This window comes from Callorhinchus milii, unplaced genomic scaffold (assembly GCF_018977255.1).
Source record: "Callorhinchus milii isolate IMCB2004 unplaced genomic scaffold, IMCB_Cmil_1.0 Scaffold1, whole genome shotgun sequence".
In the NCBI taxonomy this organism is placed as follows: domain Eukaryota; kingdom Metazoa; phylum Chordata; class Chondrichthyes; order Chimaeriformes; family Callorhinchidae; genus Callorhinchus; species Callorhinchus milii.
In genome coordinates, this window is record NW_024704742.1 from 65,594,303 (window position 1) to 65,617,612 (window position 23,310).

Below are 23,310 nucleotides of genomic sequence, written 5' to 3' on the forward strand. Positions count from 1 at the left end.
ATTTTTTAAGAAGTGCAGCCAAGATAGCGATTCCCAGCACCTTGTACAGAGCAGCTTCTCCTTGTGTTCCAGACTGACATCTGATTGAGTGTCAGCGAGCACTGGAGCTTGATGGTAACATTGTCTGCGCACAGCGAGTGGCTGATGAAAATTTGGCTCAGCAGTTATTTTGCAGTGGCCAGGGCGTACGAAAACAGCTTCAGCAAAAAGGTGGCTGCGGCTATCCAATATGTAAACACAGATTCCTCTTCAGACAGAAAACTGGCAACCCTGCCAGCCCATGTCAAAAGAATTAGGAAGGAATGGCTGAAGCAGTGCTGCTCGAGTACACCTGCGGTGTATTTTCAACAACAACAACTTGCATTAATATAGCACCCTTCATGCCAGACAGCATCTCGGAGTGCTTTTCAAGCCAGTCGTAAGAGTATCACAGAGGCTGACCTACCTGAGAGCTAGACTCTCTGCTGCTGTGCTCACTGACGACTGATCAATAACCCTGGTCACATGCCCTCAGCTGTAGCTGCAAGACTACAAATGCAGCAGGATGAGAGGAGATGAGATGCGCATCTCATGTCACAGACGTTGTGTTAAGGTCGCAGTTAGTTTATGTGCTCTGCACTGCGGCGACACCTTGTGCCTCGGCACAAATAACGTTGTGTAGAAATATAAAGAGGACGGGCACTACTTTTTAAAGTCTGTTTTATTCTTGTTTGTTTGGGTTGGGATAATAATAATAATCCTTACGTTTGATATACCCGCCTTATCACGTCATTGAGACGTCTCAAAACGCTTCACAGAATATACTGTAAATTAATTGGATATTTTGTGGGCGAAACGTGGTAGCCAATTGCACAGCAGTGCCTCACAAACAGTGGATTGAGTAACCCTTTTTTTTAGAGAGGATTAGAATATCTTTATTACCCCCGGAAAAGAATGTCTTTAATGATGTTCACGTGGAAAGGTGAGAGGGGAAATAATTGATATTCACAAGATGATTTCTAATAGAGAAACCTGCTGGACCCTGGATGTGTGTCAGGTCAACCCTCCGAATGCCCAACTCCTCCTGCCAGACACCTCCTTTGGCCACAACCTTCTATTTTTGAATTGAGCCTTGGGATCTTTAACGTTCATCTGAACAGACAGACAGGGAATCTTGGTCGAACATGGCATGTGAAGAACAGCACGTCCTACAATGCAGTGCTCTCGGCACTGCGTTAGAGTGTCAGCCTAGATTAGGTGCTCAAAGTCCCAAGCTGGGGACTCTAGATCTCATCAAATAATTTTGTTACCTTCATCAATTTTACACACAACCCAAACAAATTAAAATATGTAAGAGCTATACTTTCATCAGCGGATAGATGGGAATATATTACTTTACATGAAGAAACCAGGAGCGGGCGTTTCTTCTTTATAACAACAAAAAGTTGCATTTATATATCGCCCTGTCACTGGGTAGTGTCTGAGAGCGCTTGATAGTGGCGGAGCATGACGCCGAGCCGGAGAGAGGGGAGAGGTGACTGTAAGCATGGTTGAAGAGAAAGATCTTCGGGCACAACCTGGAAGGAGGGGGCAAAATGGGGGGAATGAGGGAGAGTACTCCAGAGTTTCGGGGCCTAGAGGCTGAAAGCACGGCTTTTATATTTATATTTTATTTTATAATAATAATAATAATAATAATCCTTGCATTTGATATAGCGCTTTTCACGTCGGGAGGACGTCCCAAAGCGCTTCACAGAACACACTGTAAAGTGAATTGACTGTATATTTGTGGGCGAACGTGGCAGCCAATTGCGCACAGCAATGTCCCACAAACAGTCATAGATTGAAAATGACCAATTTATTATTGTTTTGGGTTTTGGAGGGATTATTATTAGGCTCTGTGTGGAGTAAGGAAACTTGCCCAAAGTTTCGCCCTCTCTGGAATTGAACTCAGGTCTCTCACTTGCAAAGCGAGTGCTCTAACCACTGAGCTACAGGACTCCATATGGAACAAATGGTTAGCATAATATCCTAACCTGTTAGAAGTAAATTTATTTTTGCCTTAAACAACAAAAATCAAAGCAAAATCACCAGTTCAGCTGTTCTTTATTGGTGTAAACGTTATATTGCCATTTAGGCAAATGGAAAAAAATATTTCAGGTACAGTTTGTCATTTAATGAATTTCTGTTTTTCTTCATTCGGTCCTGGTAGGAAAGGTGTCCGTGTGGATCAAGTGAAGAATGCCGATCGAGAGCAAACCAAACGAATTGTCTACGCTGTTGTGTATGGAGCAGGTGAGCTTTGCAGAGCCAGTGCTTGTCCATCCAGAGCACTGCCACTCAATGGCAAGCTGTACGGTTTTAGCTGGTTAGACTCCAGCCGTACCCCAACACACACATTCTGGAGGCTCTAAGCCTTGGCTCTTGCCAACCTGTGCCTAATACTTTCCAAAATTAAATAAGCAGGATGCGTCCCTCCATGGAGAGAGTGCACATCCCATTCCAGACACAAGGAAATGTACATACCGTATGTAGGTGGCATACATAATTGGTTTGGATACCTTTTAACACGTGATGGGTTTCCACATGTGTCAGACATCCAGCTGATCAAACAAAAAAAAGCCAGTGTGGGAAAGAAAGAGACTTTATTATTATATTTATGTGTGTATGTGTGTTTGTGTATGAATGTTAGCAAGGGGTGGGAATGAGATGTTCACAGCTCAATGATTGATCTCGTAACCCACATTTTCAAAGGCTACAAAGTAAGTATGATAAGAAAACTTTATTACAATTTAGTTATAAAATATTACTAAAATAAGTATTACTAAAATACTATAATGCTAAAATTCTTCAAACGTGCCAGAAAGGAGGACATTTGCAGAAGAAATATACATGAACCCTTATTACAAATTGATGAAAGCAACATTATTCATTTGCTATTTACATTATTTATTTCCTTTTTTACTTTACTGGCAGAGTTATAAATTATTTTGCCTACACAAAGTTTAAAGATACTTTTTTTTATCAATATTAGATTAGTTTTAATTAAATAAAGGTCACTTTGATCATTGGTTGAAAGGGTTGCAATTTCCTGAGTGGGAGGAGTGATGACATTGTCACATAGTCTCAGGTCAGACAGCCGAATAACTCAGCAGCTTTCCATTTAATGCAAACAATCTCCCCAAATAAAATTGGTCATTAGTTTCATGGCTGTTTGTGGGACATTGCTGTGCATGATTGTGCTGCCTCGTTTGCCTACAAATACACAGTCACTCTATTTCATAGTAAATCCTGTAAAGTGCTTTGAGACGTCCTTTTGACATGATAAAGCGCTCTACAAAATGTAAGGATTATTATAATTATTATTATAATGCAGATCAGTCACCATATTTTTAAGAAGATAGCCAAGTAGTGGATTGGCTAGCTGGCCATTTGATTGGCTAGTTTGGTGGATGGGTCGGTAGGCTTGTTTAGTGCCTTTTTTTTGGTCGGCCGTGTGTCTGACACATGTGGAAACCCATCCCCGTGCTTAAGAGTATCCAAACCAAACTGAGAATTCCACGTCTTCCACCTACACATGGAAATCCCAGAGATAAATCGTTGGAATGGAATCCGCCCTCTCTCCCTGGAGGGACACATCCTGTTTACCTAATTCCGGAAAGTATTAGGCGCAGGTTGGCAAGAGTTAGGTTGATGGCTGATTTGATGGATGAATGGTTGAGTAGCTGGATATGTGTAGGGCTTCCTGAGTGGTCAGTGGGTTGCTGGCTGGCTAGTTGATTGATATTCTGTTGCCATAGACTTCAGCTTGGAGCCAAGGAAACCCCCAACCCATTCCTCCCTTCATCTCGGGACTTTCAGTAAAAGTAAAAAGTTAATCCTTAGATGAGGCAAGCACAACTTTTGCCCTTCCTCGCAGATCAAGTTTAGAAAATAAACATTAGGGAAAGAAAAACCTAAATCTGCTTCAAAACAAAAAAAACACGGTGAACGTTGGCTGTGAAAAAGGAACCACTTGCGAGCAGGGTGGTCCTGCCATCTAGTGGTCATTAATTAACCCCATCAATAGATATGGAACATGGCAAACTTTACTCCGCTTTCTTATTACAATCTTTATCACGAGGCCCCGAAGGATCAGATTAACGAGACCGTATTCAGCTGCTTCTATGATGAAAATGGAAGTAAATGAAGACGTATTCAGCTGCTTCTATGATGAAAATTGAAGTAAATGAAGACGTGCCCTTTTATAATTGTTAAATGCATTATGCAGAAGTCAGCGTAATGGAAACCTACATCTATCAAAAGCTGACCCCTGAAACCAAGTGGGCCCCATGCTTGTCTTTTGTAAAGATCTAAACTTGACAACTGCTCTGGATACTAAATGTGTGATTAACATACATACATGGTGGGTGAGTGGGAGGGTATTCCTGGTAATCTTAACAGAACTGGGTCAACTTGGAAAAGGACTCAATTGAAGAAGAATTAAAGAGAGTTTGGGCGGCCAGTCAGATTAAACGATGATTTTGCAGGCTGAAATTCCCATTTGTTTAATAAAGACGGATCATGCTGAAACGTCTTAAAGGGCTTCAGTACTTACATGTAATTAGTGTGAATCGGGTGTCAACCTGCTCAGTTGGTAGCACTCATAATAATAATAATAATCCTTGCATTTGATATAGCGCTTTTCACGTCGGGAGGACGTCCCAAAGCGCTTCACAGAATACACTGTAAAGTGAATTAACTGTATATTTGTGGGCGAACGCGGCAGCCAATTGCGCACAGCAATGTCCCACAAACAGTCGTAGATTGAAAATGACCAATTTATTATTGTTTTTGGTTTTGGAGGGATTATTATTAGGCTCTGTGTGGAGTAAGGAAACTTGCCCAAGGTTTCGCCCTGACCTGCCTGGAATTGAACTCATGCACTTTGAGACATGCTCCCAACATGAAAAACACTATATCAAATCCAAGGATTATTATTATTATAAAGTGTAGTGACTGGTGACAGAAATACTATACCAGACAGTAATATCCAACAAATAGTAACAAGGTGAATGATCAATTTAATCTGGAGGATTGTTGGCCAAGACATCAGGTGTAACACCTTTTTGAATAGTGTCGGGATATTTATGGAAGCTGAGGCCGTAACAAGAATTAAAAGGGATTTAATTTTTTGGTGTCTGATGATAATAATAATCTCCTTGTATTCGTCTTATCACATTTTGAGGCATCTCAAAGCGCTTCACGGGATATACTGTAAAGTGGATTGACAATTTTCTGTGACCATTTTGAAACTTTTTGATACATTATGCCATCATAAAAATGCAAGCGCACGCTTGTAACTGCAGTTCATTGTGGTGTGCTTTACAAAATTGCTATAGGTTTTGCATTGATCAGTGTTATTTCGTATTAATCTTTTCGTTTATAATGCCATACAGGCAAGGGACGTCTGTCAGAGTGGCTAGGAATTCCTGCAAACCAAGCCAGTCAGTTCAGTGAAAACTTTCTACAGAAGTATAAGGGGCTCCGCACTTTCACACAGAAAACTATTCAGCAATGCCAGATGCAAGGTACTTTTCAATAATCAATTTAAACATCCTTCCAGATGTGTAAAGCTTTTTTTTGATCAGCCGGGTATCTGACACATACGGAAACCCATCACAATGCTTCAGAGTAATCAAACCAGACTGAAAATTCAACATGTGTATGCTATCTACATATGTAAATTTCTCTGTCTGCAACGGAAGACATACTCTCTCCCTGGAGGGACACATCCCGACTTATCTAATTCCAGACAGTATTCGGCTCCGGTTGGCAAACACGTAGGCTTGGGAATTCCTGTCATAGGTGAGCAGTTTGCCTCTCCACGTGCTGCCAAAGAGCCAGGCTGGTTGGTTTGTCCTCAGCCTGTGGATTTGCTTGACTCAGACACCATAAAATAGTTGTTATAATTAGAGTAATACAACTGTATGTTTATATGTTAAGTGACGTACTTATGAACTATTGCTATTTTTTTCTGTAAAGCTTAGTGACTGTGATTCTTGGATTACTCTTTCTTTATATACTTTATACACAATCCCTTCATAGTCTAATTGAGTTTGCATATATCGCCTTCACCAAAACAGGTAATCTTTCCCTTCACGCTACAGAGGATGAATTCATCGTCAGATATGATTTCCAGAATACAATAAACTTTAAGGGGTTTAAGCAAATATCACTTAAACATCATTGCTAGCTTAGGCCCGAGGTCTCAACTTTATCAGGAAAGCAGGGGAGAGGGTGATTTTGTGCCGCTCTACCAGACAGTGGCCTAAAAATAAACTTAAACACTAAACAAATTAGTATACAGCTGCTGGATTTGCATTTGTTGCACTTGCATTTCTTTGCTTGAGATACAATGCTAAAATGAGCGGTAGGAAGAAACTGTTTTCCACAAGTCATAGGGATCTTCAGCCCCAACCAGTGCCATATTAGATATAAAAAGGGGGTGTGTTTCATTGTTGGAGGTGCCGTGCTTCGGATGATTAAACCGAGGTCCTGTCTGCCTGATCAGGTGGATGTTTAAGATCCCATGGCACTATTCGAAAAGAAAAGGGAGTCCTCGCCAACAATCCCCAAAATAAAATTGGCCACTCACTCCATGGCTGTTTGTTGGAGATTGCTGTGCGCAACTGGCTGCTGCATTTCACCCATACACAAGTCAATGCACTTTACAGTATCCTGTGAAGCATGTTGAGACATCTCATTTATGTGATAAGGTGCTACATCAAAGGCAAAGGTTATTATTTTAAAAATCACAAATTCTATCCTTGTGATAATTGTCTCTGGCGGAGACAATTGATCTATTGATCTATCTTCCATCTCACCTACCCAATCAATTGCCCAAAACACTTCAAAATATTCCTTTTATAGAGGTATTTTTCTATTATAGAGGTATCTACAATAGCAACATTTACTGAAAAAGTGTCAGTCTGGCTCAATTTTGTCAGAAGGTTGTGGGTTTAAGTCTCATGTTGGGACAGGAACTCATACAGTCTAGGTTGACACTCCAATGCAGTGTTGGGGTACCTCCGACAATGTAGGGCACTCCAACACTACATTGGAGCGTCCTTCAGGTAAGATGTTAAACCAAAGTCCTGTCTACCTGATCAAGTGGTAAGTTAAAGATCCCATACTACAACAACATCAACATACATTTATATAATGCCCTTCACACAGGGTAGCATCTCAGTACATTGTAGTATGTAATGTATTATCACTTTAAATATGGTAATTTATAAAAGGTGTCTATTACATTTTTAACTAAAGAAAAATCTTGTGCCTTAATGTAATGTAAAATAACCCAGGAGCAATGTTTGACCTACGTTCATTTAGCAACCCCACAGTTGTTCATTGCCAGATTAAATTTGTTATTTCTAAACATCCTTCTGATTTACTTATTCAATGAAAATTGTTAGAGCGACAAAATGTCCCTCATAATGCAATAAAATTGAGTAATTGCTCACTTTACTCACTTTTGAGTGAGATGTTATTTGGTTTTAGCTTTGCAATCAAATAACTATACTGTATATTAAAATAGTATTTCATCTTGAAGTTGGTTCACTTGTAATTAACCATTGCAGTTGAAATCTTCATCAAACCGTACAAATGGGTTACATTTGAAGCTGGGGCTAACAAGCTGACTTTTGGACCTATGCTATTTATGCTCTTTGTAGCATCGTGGTTGCCTCACAAGCGAGAGGACCTGGATTTGATTCCTAGGCGGAGTGAAACCTTAGGCAAATTTCCTCACACACTCCTCTGTTTACCTAGTAGATTTGGAGCACAGCACACGGTTAGCAAGGTTAGCAAGCAAGTCCATAATCTAATTACTGTGGAACATGGTCCATTACACTGCACAACCACTTTGTGTTAGATGTGTCAGCCTGACAGCTGGTAGCATTCCTAACTGAGGCTGACGTTTATGTGTTCATACCGAATGTGAGGACATGAGCTGGTAGTCTAGACTGGTATCCAGTGCAGTAGCTGGAGAAGCATTGCATTACCAGAGATGCCACTTTTCAGATGAGACATTAAACCAATACCCTGTTCTGGTTGACGTTAAAGAATCCACTATGTGTTGACCAACAATTATCAAGATAAAGTGGTCATTCACCTCGTGGCTGTTTGTGGTGTGCAACAGTGAAGTATTGTGATTTCATGATCCTAGCGCTCGTCTTCAAATGCCTTCATGCCCTGCACCTCCCTACCTCTCTGACCTGCTTACTCCCCAACCCACAACCCGCTGCCTCCGCTTGATTGGCTCCGGCCTTCTGCTCGTGCCCTCCGTTCCACCATCGGTGGCTGCACTTTCAGCCAATACACCCCGAAACTCTGAAACACTCTTCCTCTATCCCTCCGCCTTTCTCCTTCCTTCCCCATCTTCAGGTCACACCTGAAGACCTTCCTCTTCGCCGTGCCTACGGTCACCTTCCCCCAGCGCAGCATCGTGCTCCCCCACTGTCAAGTGTTCTGGGACGCTACCCTGCATGAGGGGTGCTATATAAATGCAAGTTGTTATTGTTACGTTTGCCTACAAAACAGTTATTACACAACAACAACAACAAGATTCCATTTATAGAGTGCCTTTCACGTCGGGAGGACGTCCCAAAGCGCTGGACAGTTGGGTCAGGAACCGAGCATTGGGGGGAAATGGTCAGGATGAGGGGAGGGAAGGGAGGGAGCGAGGAGGGGGGAAATGGTCAGGGTGAGGGGAGGGAAGGGAGGGGCGAGAGGGGGTAGAGAGTTGAGAGGGGAGCTGAAGGCACGGTCAAAAAGAAAGGTCTTGAGACCAGCCTTGAAGGAGGAAAGGGAGGAGGCGGCGAAGGCACTGGGGGATGGAGTTCCAGAGCCTCGGGGCTGAGAGGCTGAAGGCCCGGCCACCGATGGTAGGGCGGTTGGGGCGGGGGATGTGGAGCAGACCGGAGCCAGAGGAACGGAGGGTACGGGCAGGTAGGTAGGGGGATAGTAGGTCAGAGAGGTAGGAGGGAGCAAGGCCGTGAATGGCCTTGTAGGTGAGGATGAGGATCTTGAATTCGATCCTCTGGGGGATGGGGAGCCAGTGGAGGCGAGCGAGGGTGGGAGTGATGTGGTCCCGAAGCCTGGTGCGGGACAGTACACGAGCTGCAGAGTTCTGAATGACCTGCAGTGTGGAGGGAGGTGGCGGGAAGGCCGGCGAGGAGAGAGTTCCCATAGTCCAGCCTTGAGGTGATAAAGGCGTGGACCAGAGTTTCAGCAGCGTGAGGGGTGAGGTAGTGCCATAGTCTGGCGATATTCCGGAGGTGATGGAAGGCGGTGCCAGTTGTGGTGCGGATGTGAGGGAGAAAGGACAGCTCAGGGTCGAACAAAACGCCGAGGTTCCTGACTGGGTTTGAGAGGTGGAGAGTGCAGCCTTGGATGCTGATGCTGTCAGCGCCTGAGGTGCGGAGGCGCTGACGTGAGCCAATCAGGAGGGCCTCAGTTTTGCGCACGTTGAGCTGAAGAAAGTTGTCTCTCGTCCAGGACTCGATGTCGGACAGTCAGCTGTCAGGACATCGGTGGTCGTGGAGTTGAGGGTAGAAGAGGAAAGGTAGAGTTGGGTATCATCCGCATACATGTGGAAGTTAACCCCATGTCTGCGGATGATGTACCAAGGGGGAGCATATAGAGGGTGAAGAGGAGGGGACCGAGGATAGAGCCCTGAGGGACACCACACGAGACAGGAAAAAACATTTGTGGAAACAAAATGAAGACGGTGGGAGAGGTACGACCTAAACCACTCAAGGACAGGGCCTTGAAGGTTGAGGTGGGAGGACAAGCGGTGGAGAAGGATAGCGTGATTACAGTAATCACCTGTGAAGCGCTATGACATGTCTTGGCTTCACAAGGTGCTATAATAATGCAAGTTCATTCTTTCACAATGTTTGTTTTTAAATGAAGCCAAGTAGATATTCTTATATAAAATAAAAATAAATAATGCTTGGATTTGATATAGCGTGTATGCTGGTGTAATATTCTGTGGTTTATCTGTAGCCTCAAAATGGCCTCATTATACTCTATAATAATAATTGTTGTATTTAATTTAACTCCTTATCTTGTCATTATGACATCTCACAGAATATATTCTAATGTGGATTGACTGTGGATTTTTCTGGGTGAAACAATGCGCACAGCAAATCAGTTGTAGATTGAATGACCAAATTATTATGATTTGAAAGGATTTGAAAAATATTTTGAAAGGATTATTACCCAGGAAAGGATTCAATCGTCTAACAACCAGGTTCCTACTTACAGCTGGGTAAACAGAGTCGTGTGGAGTAAGGAAACTTGCCTAAGTTTTCGTTCCACTCAGGAATCAAACCCAGGTACTCTCACTTGCAACGTGAATGCGCTAACCACTACACTACAGGACTCTTCCTTTCTTCTATTTTAGAATACAAAACACATGTCACTCCAGTGTACAAAATATCTTGTAAAAACAACAAAATTACATTTATAGAGCATCTTTCACGTCGGGAGGACGTCCCAAAGCACTTTGAGACATCCTCCTGAAGTGAAAAGCGCTATAACTAATGTAAGGATTATTATTATTATTACTACTATTATAATATTCCAAGTATCAGGCCATATTTGCCATATCAAGCATAGCTGTGTCCCACCTAATTCCCATAACAGCTAATTAACTGCTTTTAATCATTTAAACTTAAGCCTACAGTTTGCTGACACTGAAGAACAGACCCAAGAGATCTTTGTGTGTGTGTGTGTCTGTGTGTCTCCTCACGCACAATTCTTGCAGCTTCACTTTATTGATGACTCGGAATCTGCTTCTTTCTGAATCATCAAGAATTCCTATTGTGACCGAGATGGTAGATGAAAATAAAGAGTGAGCAGTGAGCATTTACTAGTGATTTCCTGATCGAAGCTCAAGTAAAGCTTTGCTCCTCTGTATTACCAACAACAAGTCTTTTTGTTCTGCAGCACATGATTAAGTTCCCATGGTCTCTTTTCTCTTGTTTATTCGTACTCTACAATAGAGAAAAATGATGACATTAAATGGCTTTATTTTCCTATGATTTAATATAATAATATAATGATAATCCTTGCATTTGATAAAGCGCCTAATCACGTCAAAACCGTCACAAAGTGCTTCACAGGATTTTATGGTAAAGTCCAGTGTGTACTTTATAAGCAATCATGGCAACCAATTTTGCACATAGCAAAGCCCCATAAACAGCCTTGACACAAACAATTTTATCAGTGAAGTATTGTGATAAAGTCATAAGCTTTAGGTCAAAGATATAATGTAATAACTAATATAATATATAATCCCTCCAATATAATAAATAATCCCTCCAAAACCAAAACCAATAATAAATTGGTCATTTTCAATCTACGACTGTTTGTGGGACATTGCTGTGCGCAATTGGCTACCACGTTCGCCCACAAATATACGGTCAATTCACTTTACAGTGTGTTCTGAGAAGCGCTTTGGGACGTCCTCCCGACGTGAAAAGCGCTGTATCAAATGCAAGGATTATTATTATTATTATTATAACATTTACATTGATGTAAAGCCTTTTATGTCAGGGGGAAGTCTCAAATTGCTTACACAGCCAGCTGGGCAACAACAGCAACAACAAATTACATTTGTTTAGCGCCTTTCACGTCAGGAAGACGTCCCAAGGCACTGGATAGACAGGGATCAGCACCCGAGCTGGTGGTTGGGATCAGGTGGGGTGAAAAGGGAGGAGGGTAGGGTTAGAAAGGTGACCAAAGGCACGGTCGAAGAGGAGGCTCTTGAGACAGGCCTTGAAGGAGTCAAGGGAGGGATTGAGGTGGAGGGATTGTGAGATGGAGTTCCAGAGGGTGGGGGCAGAGAGGCTGAAGGTCCACCCGCTGAGCAGAGGCAGCAGACAGTTCAGTAGGTGGTTAGGAGATCACAGAGTTAGGGAGGAGCAAGGCCATGGAGGGCTTTAATGGTGGGGACCAGGATCTTGAACTATATCCTCTGTGTAATGGGAAGCCAGTGGACCCGGGTGAGGATGGGGGTGATGGGGTCATGGAGCCTGGTGTGGGAGAGGGCACAGGCTGCAGAGTTCTGGATAATCTGACCCCTGTGGAGGGAGGAGTTGGGGAAGCCAACAACCAGTGAGTTTGTGTAGTTGAGCCTAGATGTGATGAACCGTGGATAAAGGTCTTGGTGGCTTCCCGTGAGACACAGTAGCAGAGCCAGGCAATGTTGAGATGGGGGAAGGCGGATCATGGCATGGATGTGGGGGATGAAGGATAGTTGAGGCAGGATGCCGAGGTTCTGTATTGGTTCCATGAGGTGTAGAGTGCATTCATGAAAGGTGATGCTGTCAGTGCTTGAGGTATGGAGGCGCTGATGGGAGCCAAGGAAGGCCTCGGTCTTATTGACAGTCATCAACAAATTGATCTCCGTTTGTGAGTGTCTGTGTATCTCTCCTTCTGAGGCTGTGTGTGTGTGTTTCTCCCTGTCAGTCAGTGTATATCTCTATCTCTCTGGGTATCTATGTGTGGTGGTGGACCAGGCAGGAGGTTGTGACCTCCTGGAACCCCGCAGTCAGGACACTAGCAAGCATGGTGAGCAATGCTGGTGTTCGGCAGATCTCCGTGCTTTTGAATGTTGTGCAGGGTGGAAACTGAACATTCAGTCCTTCGGGCCTGCGCTGCTGTTTTATCCCCCACAAGTGGGCCATCCAGTTTTTGTTAAAGAAAGTATGAATTATTTTTTTTTGCAATAATCTATGATGTGTTATTTCTTCATGTTTAGTTTTTATGAATGAAGTGAAAAAACTGTAGGTTAGCAGTAAGATGTGCCTTTCATTAGCACCAAACAACCCCCCGCAATTTTCTGCAAACTTTGTCAAATTTCTCTGCAATTTTTGGTAAAATTGTGCAGAGGAAACAGCTGTGGCCTGGTGACCCGGAAGGAAGTCAGCCATTTTTTAAGACGAGTCATCACCAGAAACTGGGTGCACCTCTGGTATAGCGTGGGTTCACAGTACTCCTGCACTGTTCGTGGACTTCTACAGGATGAACCTGTACAAAGTCTGTTATCCACATGTTTTTTTTTCTACAGTGCACTGATGTACACCTGAAACAAGTGGAAGAATGGTGATAGTTGTGTTTAGAAGTATTTAATTGTATTCAGTACAAGTCTTTAACTGTATTTAGACGTGCAGAGGATTGGTGAGAGTGAGCGCCGTCATTTTCATGACAGATAATAATCCGTTGCCATGTTTCATGTGACATCTTCGGTAGCATGATGGAGTGAAATGCATTTCTGACATCTTGCTTCAGCTCCTCCGTAACTTATATCGCTGTTTTTTTTAACAGGGGATCAGAGGACTTTGTGGACAGTGTGTACTCAAACCCATTGTAAGGGGCACCTAGAAACTAGCTGCACTTGGATTTGGGAATGTCTCTTTTTCTGTTGGATACACATGTGTCACATTAACTGTAAGGAAGAGACAAGTTAGTTTAACATGGAGGGCAATCAACCGTTGGAACATGTTACTAGAAAGGATGGTAGAGACCAGGAAACTGGTTTCTATTTATCAAACAGATATTGGTGCTGTAATTGGAAGAAGGTTGGGTTGCTATTCTGGATGCTGGAAATCAAATAGGCCAAGGGCCTTTTCTCAATTGGACCTGAGAGTACAGAAAGACTTGGAGAAATTGGTCTAAAAATGGGTTGTCATGTTGATTACCCTTCTTTATTTCTCTTTACATTTATTTATGTTTTTGTGGCAGAATTGTTTTTTTAAGAAATGTATGTGTCATGTTGCACTATCTCTAACATGTAAATACCTTTTGATAATAATTAAGTGCCTTTGACACTGAGGTGTCACAAAATGCTTCACAGATAATTGCTATAAAATGTAGTGAATGTGGGCAAACACAGCAGCCAATTTTCATAACAGCCATGAATGACCAATTTATCTGGAGGATTTTTGGGCAGGACACCATCTCATCTGAAAAACAACATCTCCAACCCTGCTCTTGCCCTGGACTGGAGTGGTATCCGCAATGTGAGCTCATTTCAGGGCTTCAACTCACAACCCCTACTCACATACATCATAAACCTCTCCCTGTCCACCGGCACCGTTCCCACCCCTCTAAAAATAACCATCACTGGCTTCCCATCACACAGAGGATACAGTTCAAGATCCTGGTCCTCACCTTCAAAGCCCTCCATGGCCTTGCTCCCCACTACCTCTGTGGCCTCCTAACACCCTACCAACCTGCCCGCTCCCTCCGCTCAGCGGGCTCCAGCCTGCTTCACGTCCCCCACCTCGCCCATCCCACCTTTGGTGGGCGGGTCTTCTGCCACTCTGCCCCCACCCTCTGAAACTCCATCCCGCAGTCCCTCCGCCTCGCCCCCTCCCTTGCCTCCTTCAAGACCCGTATCAAGACCCTCCTCTTCGACTGTGCCTTCGGTCACCCTCCTTCCCTCCATGCTCTCCACCCTCCCTGATTCCGAGCCCCAACTCGGGTCCGAAACACTGATTGTCCAGCGCCTGATACATCCTCTGGACATGAAAGACTCTATACAAATGTAATTTTGTTGTTGTTAAGAGGTGATGAGTGCTACCCCTGAGCCAGGCTGACACCTAACAATGCAATTTGTAACCATCACAGATCAATTTTAGATCCTTTTTTTCTTTGCTAGTTTGTGGAAAACTCCCATCTATTTAATTTGATTTCCTCTCCATTTTATTCGCCAGCCTCTAAGCCGTGACATCACTTTATATCCAAATTGCCAAAACAGCCCCTTCCACTTTGAGCCAATGTGAATGATTCTCATGCAAAAAGGAAATCGAAGGACTTTCCTTTAACTCCACAAACAGCTATTGTCCCCCATTTTTATACATAAGACCAAGCTGGAAAGATGTCAGCGTTCTGTAAACCAGAATATTCTGGCAGGGAAAGCGTTGCACTTGTTTGTAAAACTGGACAAGTATGTCACTGTTTCAGTGCAATAATTATTCACAACACATTCTGGTTGAAAGCAAAGTTCGGCTGCTCAATCGCGCAACAAAGAGTACAGATCTGTGGGACCACTTGTGTTTGTAAGGAGGAAGCATTGTTAAATGTCCAGCTGAAGGAAATTATTCTTGTCAAAAAATAGATAAAGGCCAAGGGCCTTGCACTGAGGAGCTCAGTAAAAGTGGAACTATTTGTGACTGGATTTCTGTCATCTGCAAAGCTTCTGCTTGCCAGGCCTCTCGAGGGAAACCGCATGAAAGGTTCATTTTGTTCCTGGGGTCCGAAATTCTCCATTGTATTAGCCTTAAGACCTTGATGTTTACGATGACACAGAATTTTGGGGAAAATAATCACTCGTGTCAAGTTTTTAAGCTGTTTTTTGTACAGGTCTTAAATGAAAGTCACTATATATGATGGCAATTACTTGTGCGGTGCTTTAATATGATAAGGCACTTTAAAACTGCAAAATTCTTTTCCTCTCAAATTGGTCAAAATTCTCTCAAATTGGTTCTGCAGATGGTTCATTCTCTGATGCTTTTCTCCATCAAATCTCCCCAGTGCTCAGTTGCTAGTTTTTTTTAAAGGGAAGATAGTTCACATTATGAAACGCACAGTCACTACATTTTACAGTATATTCTGTGAAGCGCTTTGAAACGTCTCGGCCACATGATAAGGCGTTATATCAAATGCAAGGAATATTATTATTATAGGTGAGAACGAGCTGTAGGATTAGAGGTTTTCTATACCCTGTTTTTTCCCTGAGGCATTTTATTAAATGCTACCATTTACTTTTGTTCTATTGAGTTTCAATGCAAACTGTCAAACAACTCTGAGGGATAATATATTTTATCATACGCTCCAGAGATGCTGATTGTAATAGATTTCCATCTTTCTCTGGCACTACATTTCATTAGGTTATGTCGTTTCAATAATGGGACGCAAGAGACCATTGCCTCACATCAATTCCCAAGATTGTAGTTTACGAGCACAGGCGGAAAGACAGGCCGTCAACTTTGTAGTACAAGGTAAAAAAACAATTACAGTGTTGTATCTATGTATAGTTCATCCTTAGGTTTCTGTTGTATCGATTTCCTTCGGAATCAATAGATGGTTAAAATAAAGTATAATTTACTCAAAATGGAAATAAAAATGGAAACGAGGACAACAAAAAAGAAACAAACTTTAACTGGTGTTTTTAAAATTGGGGTCCCCAAGCCTTGGTTTTTGTCAACTTGGTACCTAGTTCTTTCCGGAATTAAGTAACCAGGATGTGTCCCTCCAGCGAGAGAGAGTGCATTCCATTCAAACAATCTATCTCTGGGATTTCCACGTGTAGGTGGAATGTATGGAATTCTCAGTTTGGTTTGGATACTCTTCAGCATGGTGATGGGTTTCCGCACGTGTCAAGGGAGCGGGTTAAAAATAGCTGGAGATAAATGCTCACTCAAACACACTTCCTGGTGTACAGTTTGATGTATGTATTTTAGCTATCTTCCCCCACTCTCAGGAACTCCATCCTAGAGTCCTTCTGATGCTCGCCCCCCCCCCCCCCCCCACCCCCGTTCAAGCCCCATTTCAAAACGTTACCTTTTGGATTGTACTTTTGGTCATCTTTCCCGTTTCCCCACAACCCTTGATTGCAATCCCCAGCTCACGTCCTACTAGCAATGTTAAGCACCTTGTGACATCCTCTCAACGTGAACAGCATTACATAAATGTAATTTGATTTGTATTCTATGTTAAGTTAATATATATAACAACAACCATTTGCATAGACCCCTTCACAGGGGAAGGTCTCGGAGTACTTAACAGTAAGGCTTGATGCCAATCCTGAAAGACCAGGGAGGTGCCTGAAGGCACCGTCAAAGAGGAAAGACTGCAGATGTGATTTGAAGATGAGCTAAGAGAGGAAAAGATGGAGGGATTGTGAAGGCCCTATATGAACACAAGTTGTTGTTGTTGGATTCCCCAAGCCCCTGTGCCTAAATTCCTCAGGAATAGGTAAATATGGTGCAACTCTCTGGGGAGAGAGAGTGCACATTCCATTCTAGACTAAGGAGGTTTGGAGACTCTTAAGCATGAAGGTGGTTTTCCACGTGTGTCAGACACCGTAAGATGGAAAAAATGAGCAAGAAGTGCATGAATCCAAGGAATTATGTAATTGGAAGGGAGAGAATGAGATAAGTATGTTTCATGATCAGATAATTCTGCTTTAAAAAATGGAGATTTATTGATATTAGAAATGTTTTCTTTAAGGACCTCATTAGGGCCTTTTTCAATAAGGAGTAGAACGTGTAACAAACAATGTTACTGAACCTTATTTTCATTGGTACATAGTACATTGGTACATACACTGCCTTGATATTCTGTGTGCAAAACGTATTCTATTTTCTAATGTATACTGGCGCTGATTTGCACTACATTATTCATGACACCTTTAGGATCTGCAGCAGACTTGTGCAAAATGGCAATGATTAAAGTCTTCACGTGTATCACCTCATCCTCCTCTCTCACTGCCAGGTAGGGAGCTGTACATTGCAGAATTCACAGCCTGTGTGCTTTTCTGGTGTATTGTTTTTTGCTGGGATGAATTCAATCTAAATCCTGGAGCAAGTAAGTTGTCGATGAAGAGAAGAAAAAGAATCGTTTTGTACTGTATGTAAAAAAACAGCATGCACCTACAATGAAAGAAGCAAAAGTATAAATTGAAATGATATTTATTTTAAATAACATTGAATCTATTTTAAGTCTAGTTTGCAGACATACCAGGAGGCAGTGACACGCAGACTCCTCTTGCTCTGATTTTCACTCTCGCTGTGGGAAAGTGTCTGTGTGCACTGGAGCAGCTAATGGTGTATCTCTGCCCATTGTTTTGAAGGGCATGTTTAGGACAGGCACAGTTTGCACAGAGGGTAATCGTGAGCTGGAACAGGTGACTGGGATTGGTGGTTGGAGCCAGGACACTGGTTTAATTTAAGAAATAGCTTGTAGCAGTAATAGGAATGGTTGGTATTTTGTATTTTCATGTACCCACCTCCCCCCGCTACCCCCACCCATGATCCTGCAGTGTGTCCTTTGTGGCTGAAGTTCAGTACCTCACAAGCTTAGTGGAATAAGTCCCAGGTAGGGAAGGATTGCATGGGAGGTCCAAGCTGAGTTAGTTGGGACACAGGTAATATTCTTACAATATAATACATAATATATATTATAGTTTGGGACACGACATGTATGTGTGACTGCCAGGATGGTGGAAGGCAAACTAGATGGACCATGGTCTTGTTTGGCCTAGTAAATTCTTATGTTCTTGTTTTCCTTTAACTGTGATTGGATGAAGTGCAGTACTGACACTCCCTGCAATTAAGTTACTTTTGACTGAGAAATAGCGGATGAACTGGAAGACCAACGTGAGGGTGGCTTCAGCCTGATTTAATCAATCATTTCAAATTACTCTAGTTTTACATTTTGAATTAATTTTTTTTTCCCCTAGTATCTGGTCCCAAAGTCCAACCAAAACTCCTTTATTCTCTGCTACAGTACTTTAACATTTTTGCTGGATAGTACAAGATTCTTAGCTCAGCACTCTGGCCTCCTGGTGAGACTGTGTGGGTTCAAGCCCCACTTTGAACTCACAGTCTAGGCTGACGCTGTATTGGGAGCATTGTATTGTCGGAAATGCTATCTTTTGGATGAGATGTTAAATCGAGCTCCCGTCTGGCTGTTTTGATGGATGTTAAAGATCTTATGACGCTATTCTAAAAGAGAAGGGAATTTCTCCCGGTGTCCTGTTCAACAATCACCCAAATAGAATTAGTCATTCATTTTGTGGCTGTTTGTGGGACATTGCTGTGTGCAAATTGGATGTTGCGTTTGCCTACAAACACACAGTCGCTGAGCTTAACTGTAAGTACTTTTAAATCACTTTGAGATATTTGAACACAATAAGGATACTACATAATGTAAGTTCTTTCAATATTCAGGTGGGTCTGTGCTGAGCATGTTAATGCAATGTCATTGCAGCAATAGGTGATTCTATCCCATGCACTCACTTCAATTCTCTGTTCCAGGCTGATAGCTCAGATCCATGATGAACTGCTGTTTGAAGTTGAAGATTCACAGATTCAGGAATTAGCAGGTGTGTTTATTTTAAAAGCCAAACTGTCTTCATAATTTATACACTAACTGTATTTATACAGTCATTCTATACTCTGGAGTTCTGTAGCGTATTGGTTAGAACACTCGCCTCACAAGCGAGAGGACCTGGGTTTGAATCCTGGGCAGGGCAAACCTTAGGCAAATTTCCTTACTCCACATGCCTCTGTTTACCTAGTAGTAAGTAGGAACCCAGTTGTTAGTCGATTGGCTAATTGGATCGTTTTCCACGAGTAATAATCCCTCCCAAAAAAATAATAATAATTGGTCACTCAATCCACAGCAGTTTGTAGGACACTGCTGTGCGCAATTGGCTGCCGCGTTTTGACCACAAATACACTTTACAATATATTCTGTGAAGTGCTTTGAAATATTTCAACAACGTGATGAAGTGCTATATCAAATACAAGGATTATTATTATCCCCAGCCTTCAGGTCACTAACTATTGGCTGAGTGCAGTTAAAGCTTTCATTTCGAATATGATCAACTTCTAAGGAGTTTATCACCAGAACTATGAGCACAAAGTCCTGACCTGTGGTTTCAATCCATAGCCTTCTGACTCAAAGGCTACAGTGCTATCAACTGAGCCAGGCGGACACACGTGTTTTGGGCAGTTTTCTTATAAATTAGATATTGCGTCATTTTATCTGTGACATCAAGCCCGTATATACGGGGTGACCAAAAAATCGTGATATCTACCCTATTGTTTAAAAAAAATCACTATTTCTTTAAGAGCTATTAGACATTGTGATGGTATCACAACGTTTTGGTCACCCTGTACATGGGTCTTTGGAGAAGCATAAGACTACACATTACGTTGCTGGAAAGAAAGAGAGAGAGCACCAGAGAGAGAATGAAGGACCGACACAGTGTAGCTCTATATAGTGTTCTTTTGGTCAGCTGGGTATCCGGCACATGCGGAAACCCATCACAATCCAAACTGAAAGTTGCACATACCCCACTTACGCATTGAAGTTCCTGTGTATTGGAATGGAATGCGCATCCTGCTTAACTAATTCCTGAAAGTATTAGGCGTAGGCTGGCAGGAGTCGAGGCTTGGGGACCCCAGAGTGTGTGTTGGGGTAACTGCTGGAGACTAACCAGCTAAAACCACATTGCCTGCTGTTGAGAGTAGGGTGGTCCTAGCTTTTCCACTGCTTGTCCAGCTAGGACCATCCTACGTTTTAGGGTGTTTATAGGAGCTGAGTGGGAAGAATTCCTGCCCCCCCATGACTCAAAGTCCTGCCAATGAGCCAGGTTGGCTGTGCTGTCATCAGCAGTGCCTGGAATACAGCGGACCCACCTAGTGCAGGAATAGGACTACCGGGACCACCACAGAGGGTGGGCTCGATTATGACATTTCATTCCCAAATATGTCACCTTGATGCCAGTTCAGCTTCTGGTTACCTCCTTCCCCCAAGGAGAAGTCACTAGTTGGTCATTTGACTTCCAACAAGTGTGGTTTTGAGCCCTCACTAGGCGGATGGCAGATACCTGGAACTCCTTGCAAGCTTCCTGGTGGGCAGCATAGCTCAACAAGAAATGTGTGAGAGAATTGCTACCATCTTCCTGCATAGAAATCCCTTCCCATTGCTTGACGATTCCACCCATCGGAGGTGGGAAGATTGAACAGCAGCTGCTTACCTCTTTACAAATTATTCTGGGTGGATTCCAAGCCCTGCATATATGAACATGGGTTCATGAACTCAGACTCTAGCTAATGCCTTCCAGCAGCTGTTACCCCAATCCTCAGAGCTTTCTCATCGTCTAACTGCAGTCAGTGTGGTGGGAGGACCTTTACAAGACAGGTTATGACATGCTAGCCATCTTGATGCTGTATGGCAGGTTTACTCCAGGTCCTCATGTGAGGGGCTTTGGTTTGGCATGCCCACTGTGAAGCCAACTCTCTCTCTAATGTGCTCAGCGACAGGTCAGTGTAGGCTGCAGCCCTCTCTCCCTGCAGCCCCCTCTCCCTTCATGCCCCACCTCCCTGCAGCCCCCACCTGCTTGCACCCCCCCATCCCTGCAGGCTCCATCCCTGCAGATCCCCACTGCAGCCCCCACCTCCCTGCAGCCCCCACCTGACAATTTTTAGTTTGCAAGGTGACCAATTATCCACATTGTTTCCATATGTACAATAGGGCCAGTCCCCATTTGTGTGGATAATCAGCACCTGACTATACAATTGGGTTCGCTGGAGCATAATTAGCCTTGTTATTTGTAGCTTCCTGCAGGGAGTGGATAACTGGAGTTAATGGTCAGTCATTTCACCTAAATACTTTTTGTCAATGGTGAATAAAATGAATGCTTCGTCCATCTGCTTGATTGTTCCTGATGCTTTTGAGTGACAGTTCTCGACATTATACATTGTTGTAGAAACATTACTGACAAAAATGCCACTTCATTTCTGTGGCCAGATCACAGTCTAGCCTAGGCCCAGAATGATGTCTTTGTTATTGATTTGTTAATCTTGATCTTTACATTTATATATTACACTTATATACAATCAAGTATATAAGGTGGAAGTTCGCCCACAAAAATACAGGATATACACAATCAATTCACTTCACAGTATATTCTGTGAAGCGCTTTGAGATGTCTCGAAGACGTGATAAGGCGCTATATCAAATACAAGGTTTATTATTATTATTATTATTATTATTATTGCCACGTGGACCATATTGTGTCTTAACTGTCCTTAACAACAAATTTGGGGCTAAACAGAACTACCCTGATGGTTTCTCCCTAAATCCTTGAAGAACTGGTTTGCTGCCAACTTGGATTTTAATATAGCCTCTATCTTCAGGTTTAATTTATCCCATTTACAGAATCTTGGTCACTAAAACTGACAAGAGGTTGAGGTGAGGCCTTAGAGTCTTGGAGTCCTGTAGCTCAGTGGTTAGAGCACTCGCCTTGCAAGCGAGAGATATGAGTTCAGTTCCAGGTAGGGCGAAACCTTGGGCAAGTTTCCTTACTCCACTCACCTAATAATAATCCCTCCAAAACAAAACAATAATAAATTGGTCATTTTCAATCCACGACTGTTTGTGGGACACTGCTGTGCACAATTGGCTACCATGTTTCGCCCACAAATATACAGTCAATTCATTTTACAGTATATTCTGTCAAGTGCTTTGAGACGTCTGGAAGATGTGAAAAGCGCTATATAATAATAATCCTTGCATTTGATATAGCGCTTTTCACAAATGCAAGGATTATTATTATTATTGGTAAGTACTATATCGACACTTAATAAAATATAATTTTCTTTCATCGCTCCAAACTCCTGCAATGATAAGAGTGTCAAGCTGCTATAATGTAAAAACCTGCTCCTACACAAAGTCCAGCAAATTCTCTCTGTAACAGTGTCTTTGGGAACTTTGTGAAGAGCTCTGCGTAATGAAATGAGCTTTGTAAAGAATGAGCTTGATAATGTTTTCCATATCAATTCATTAAACAAAGAGTGTTGTCTTGGAGATCACGATGTATTATCCAGTATTAAAGCGAGTATTTACCAATGCAGACTTTGTACTTTTATTTTCAACCAGTCACTGGGGGCAGGGAATCATCCCACTCAGCTCCTGTTAACGTGTAAGTCAAAGCCCGAACAGGTAGGGTGGGTTTAGCTGGACAAGCAGTGGGAAAGCTTGCTAGACAGTAATATCAATGGCAAGCTATGTGGGTTTAGCTGATTAGACTCCAGCAGTACCCCAACTCTGGGGTCCTCAAGTCTTGGTTCTTGCCAACCTGTGCCTAATACATTTTTTTTGCTAAACATTGCATTTTCATTTTCTATAAATTACAAATAGGTTTTAATGAACATGAATTTCTGGGGCTTCCTCGGACACTAATTAGGTTGAGGCTGATGTCATCCTCTGTTACAGTACTAGCATAGAGTGGTAAGTGTATGGTTAAAATAGTTTATCATAGCAGGTTGTCTATAGCTTGACAAAAGATATCAGCATTTTCCTGCACATCACTTCTGAACTTTTGTCAATTGAAATTTAATAATAATAGTTGTAATAGCCCTTGCACTTGATGTAGCACCTCATCATATCGTCGAAATGTCTCAAAGCACATCACAGGGTATACTCTAAATTGTGGTGACTGTGTATTTTGTAGGTGAAATACTTTTACTTTTTAAAAAAAGT

General features: G+C 42.5%; 1 protein-coding gene across 1 annotated transcript in view; it reads left to right on the top strand.

The window, feature by feature from the left end:
* The window catches only part of poln (polymerase (DNA directed) nu), a 103,890-nt gene that overhangs the window by 76,566 nt on the left and 4,014 nt on the right, over positions 1–23,310 (top strand). The window contains exons 16-20 of the mRNA XM_042342212.1: positions 2,192–2,274; positions 5,418–5,549; positions 15,924–16,034; positions 17,451–17,529; positions 19,074–19,141. Of these exons, the coding sequence (XP_042198146.1) occupies positions 2,192–2,274; positions 5,418–5,549; positions 15,924–16,034; positions 17,451–17,529; positions 19,074–19,141 (473 nt within the window). The remainder of the gene's footprint in view (positions 1–2,191; positions 2,275–5,417; positions 5,550–15,923; positions 16,035–17,450; positions 17,530–19,073; positions 19,142–23,310) is intronic.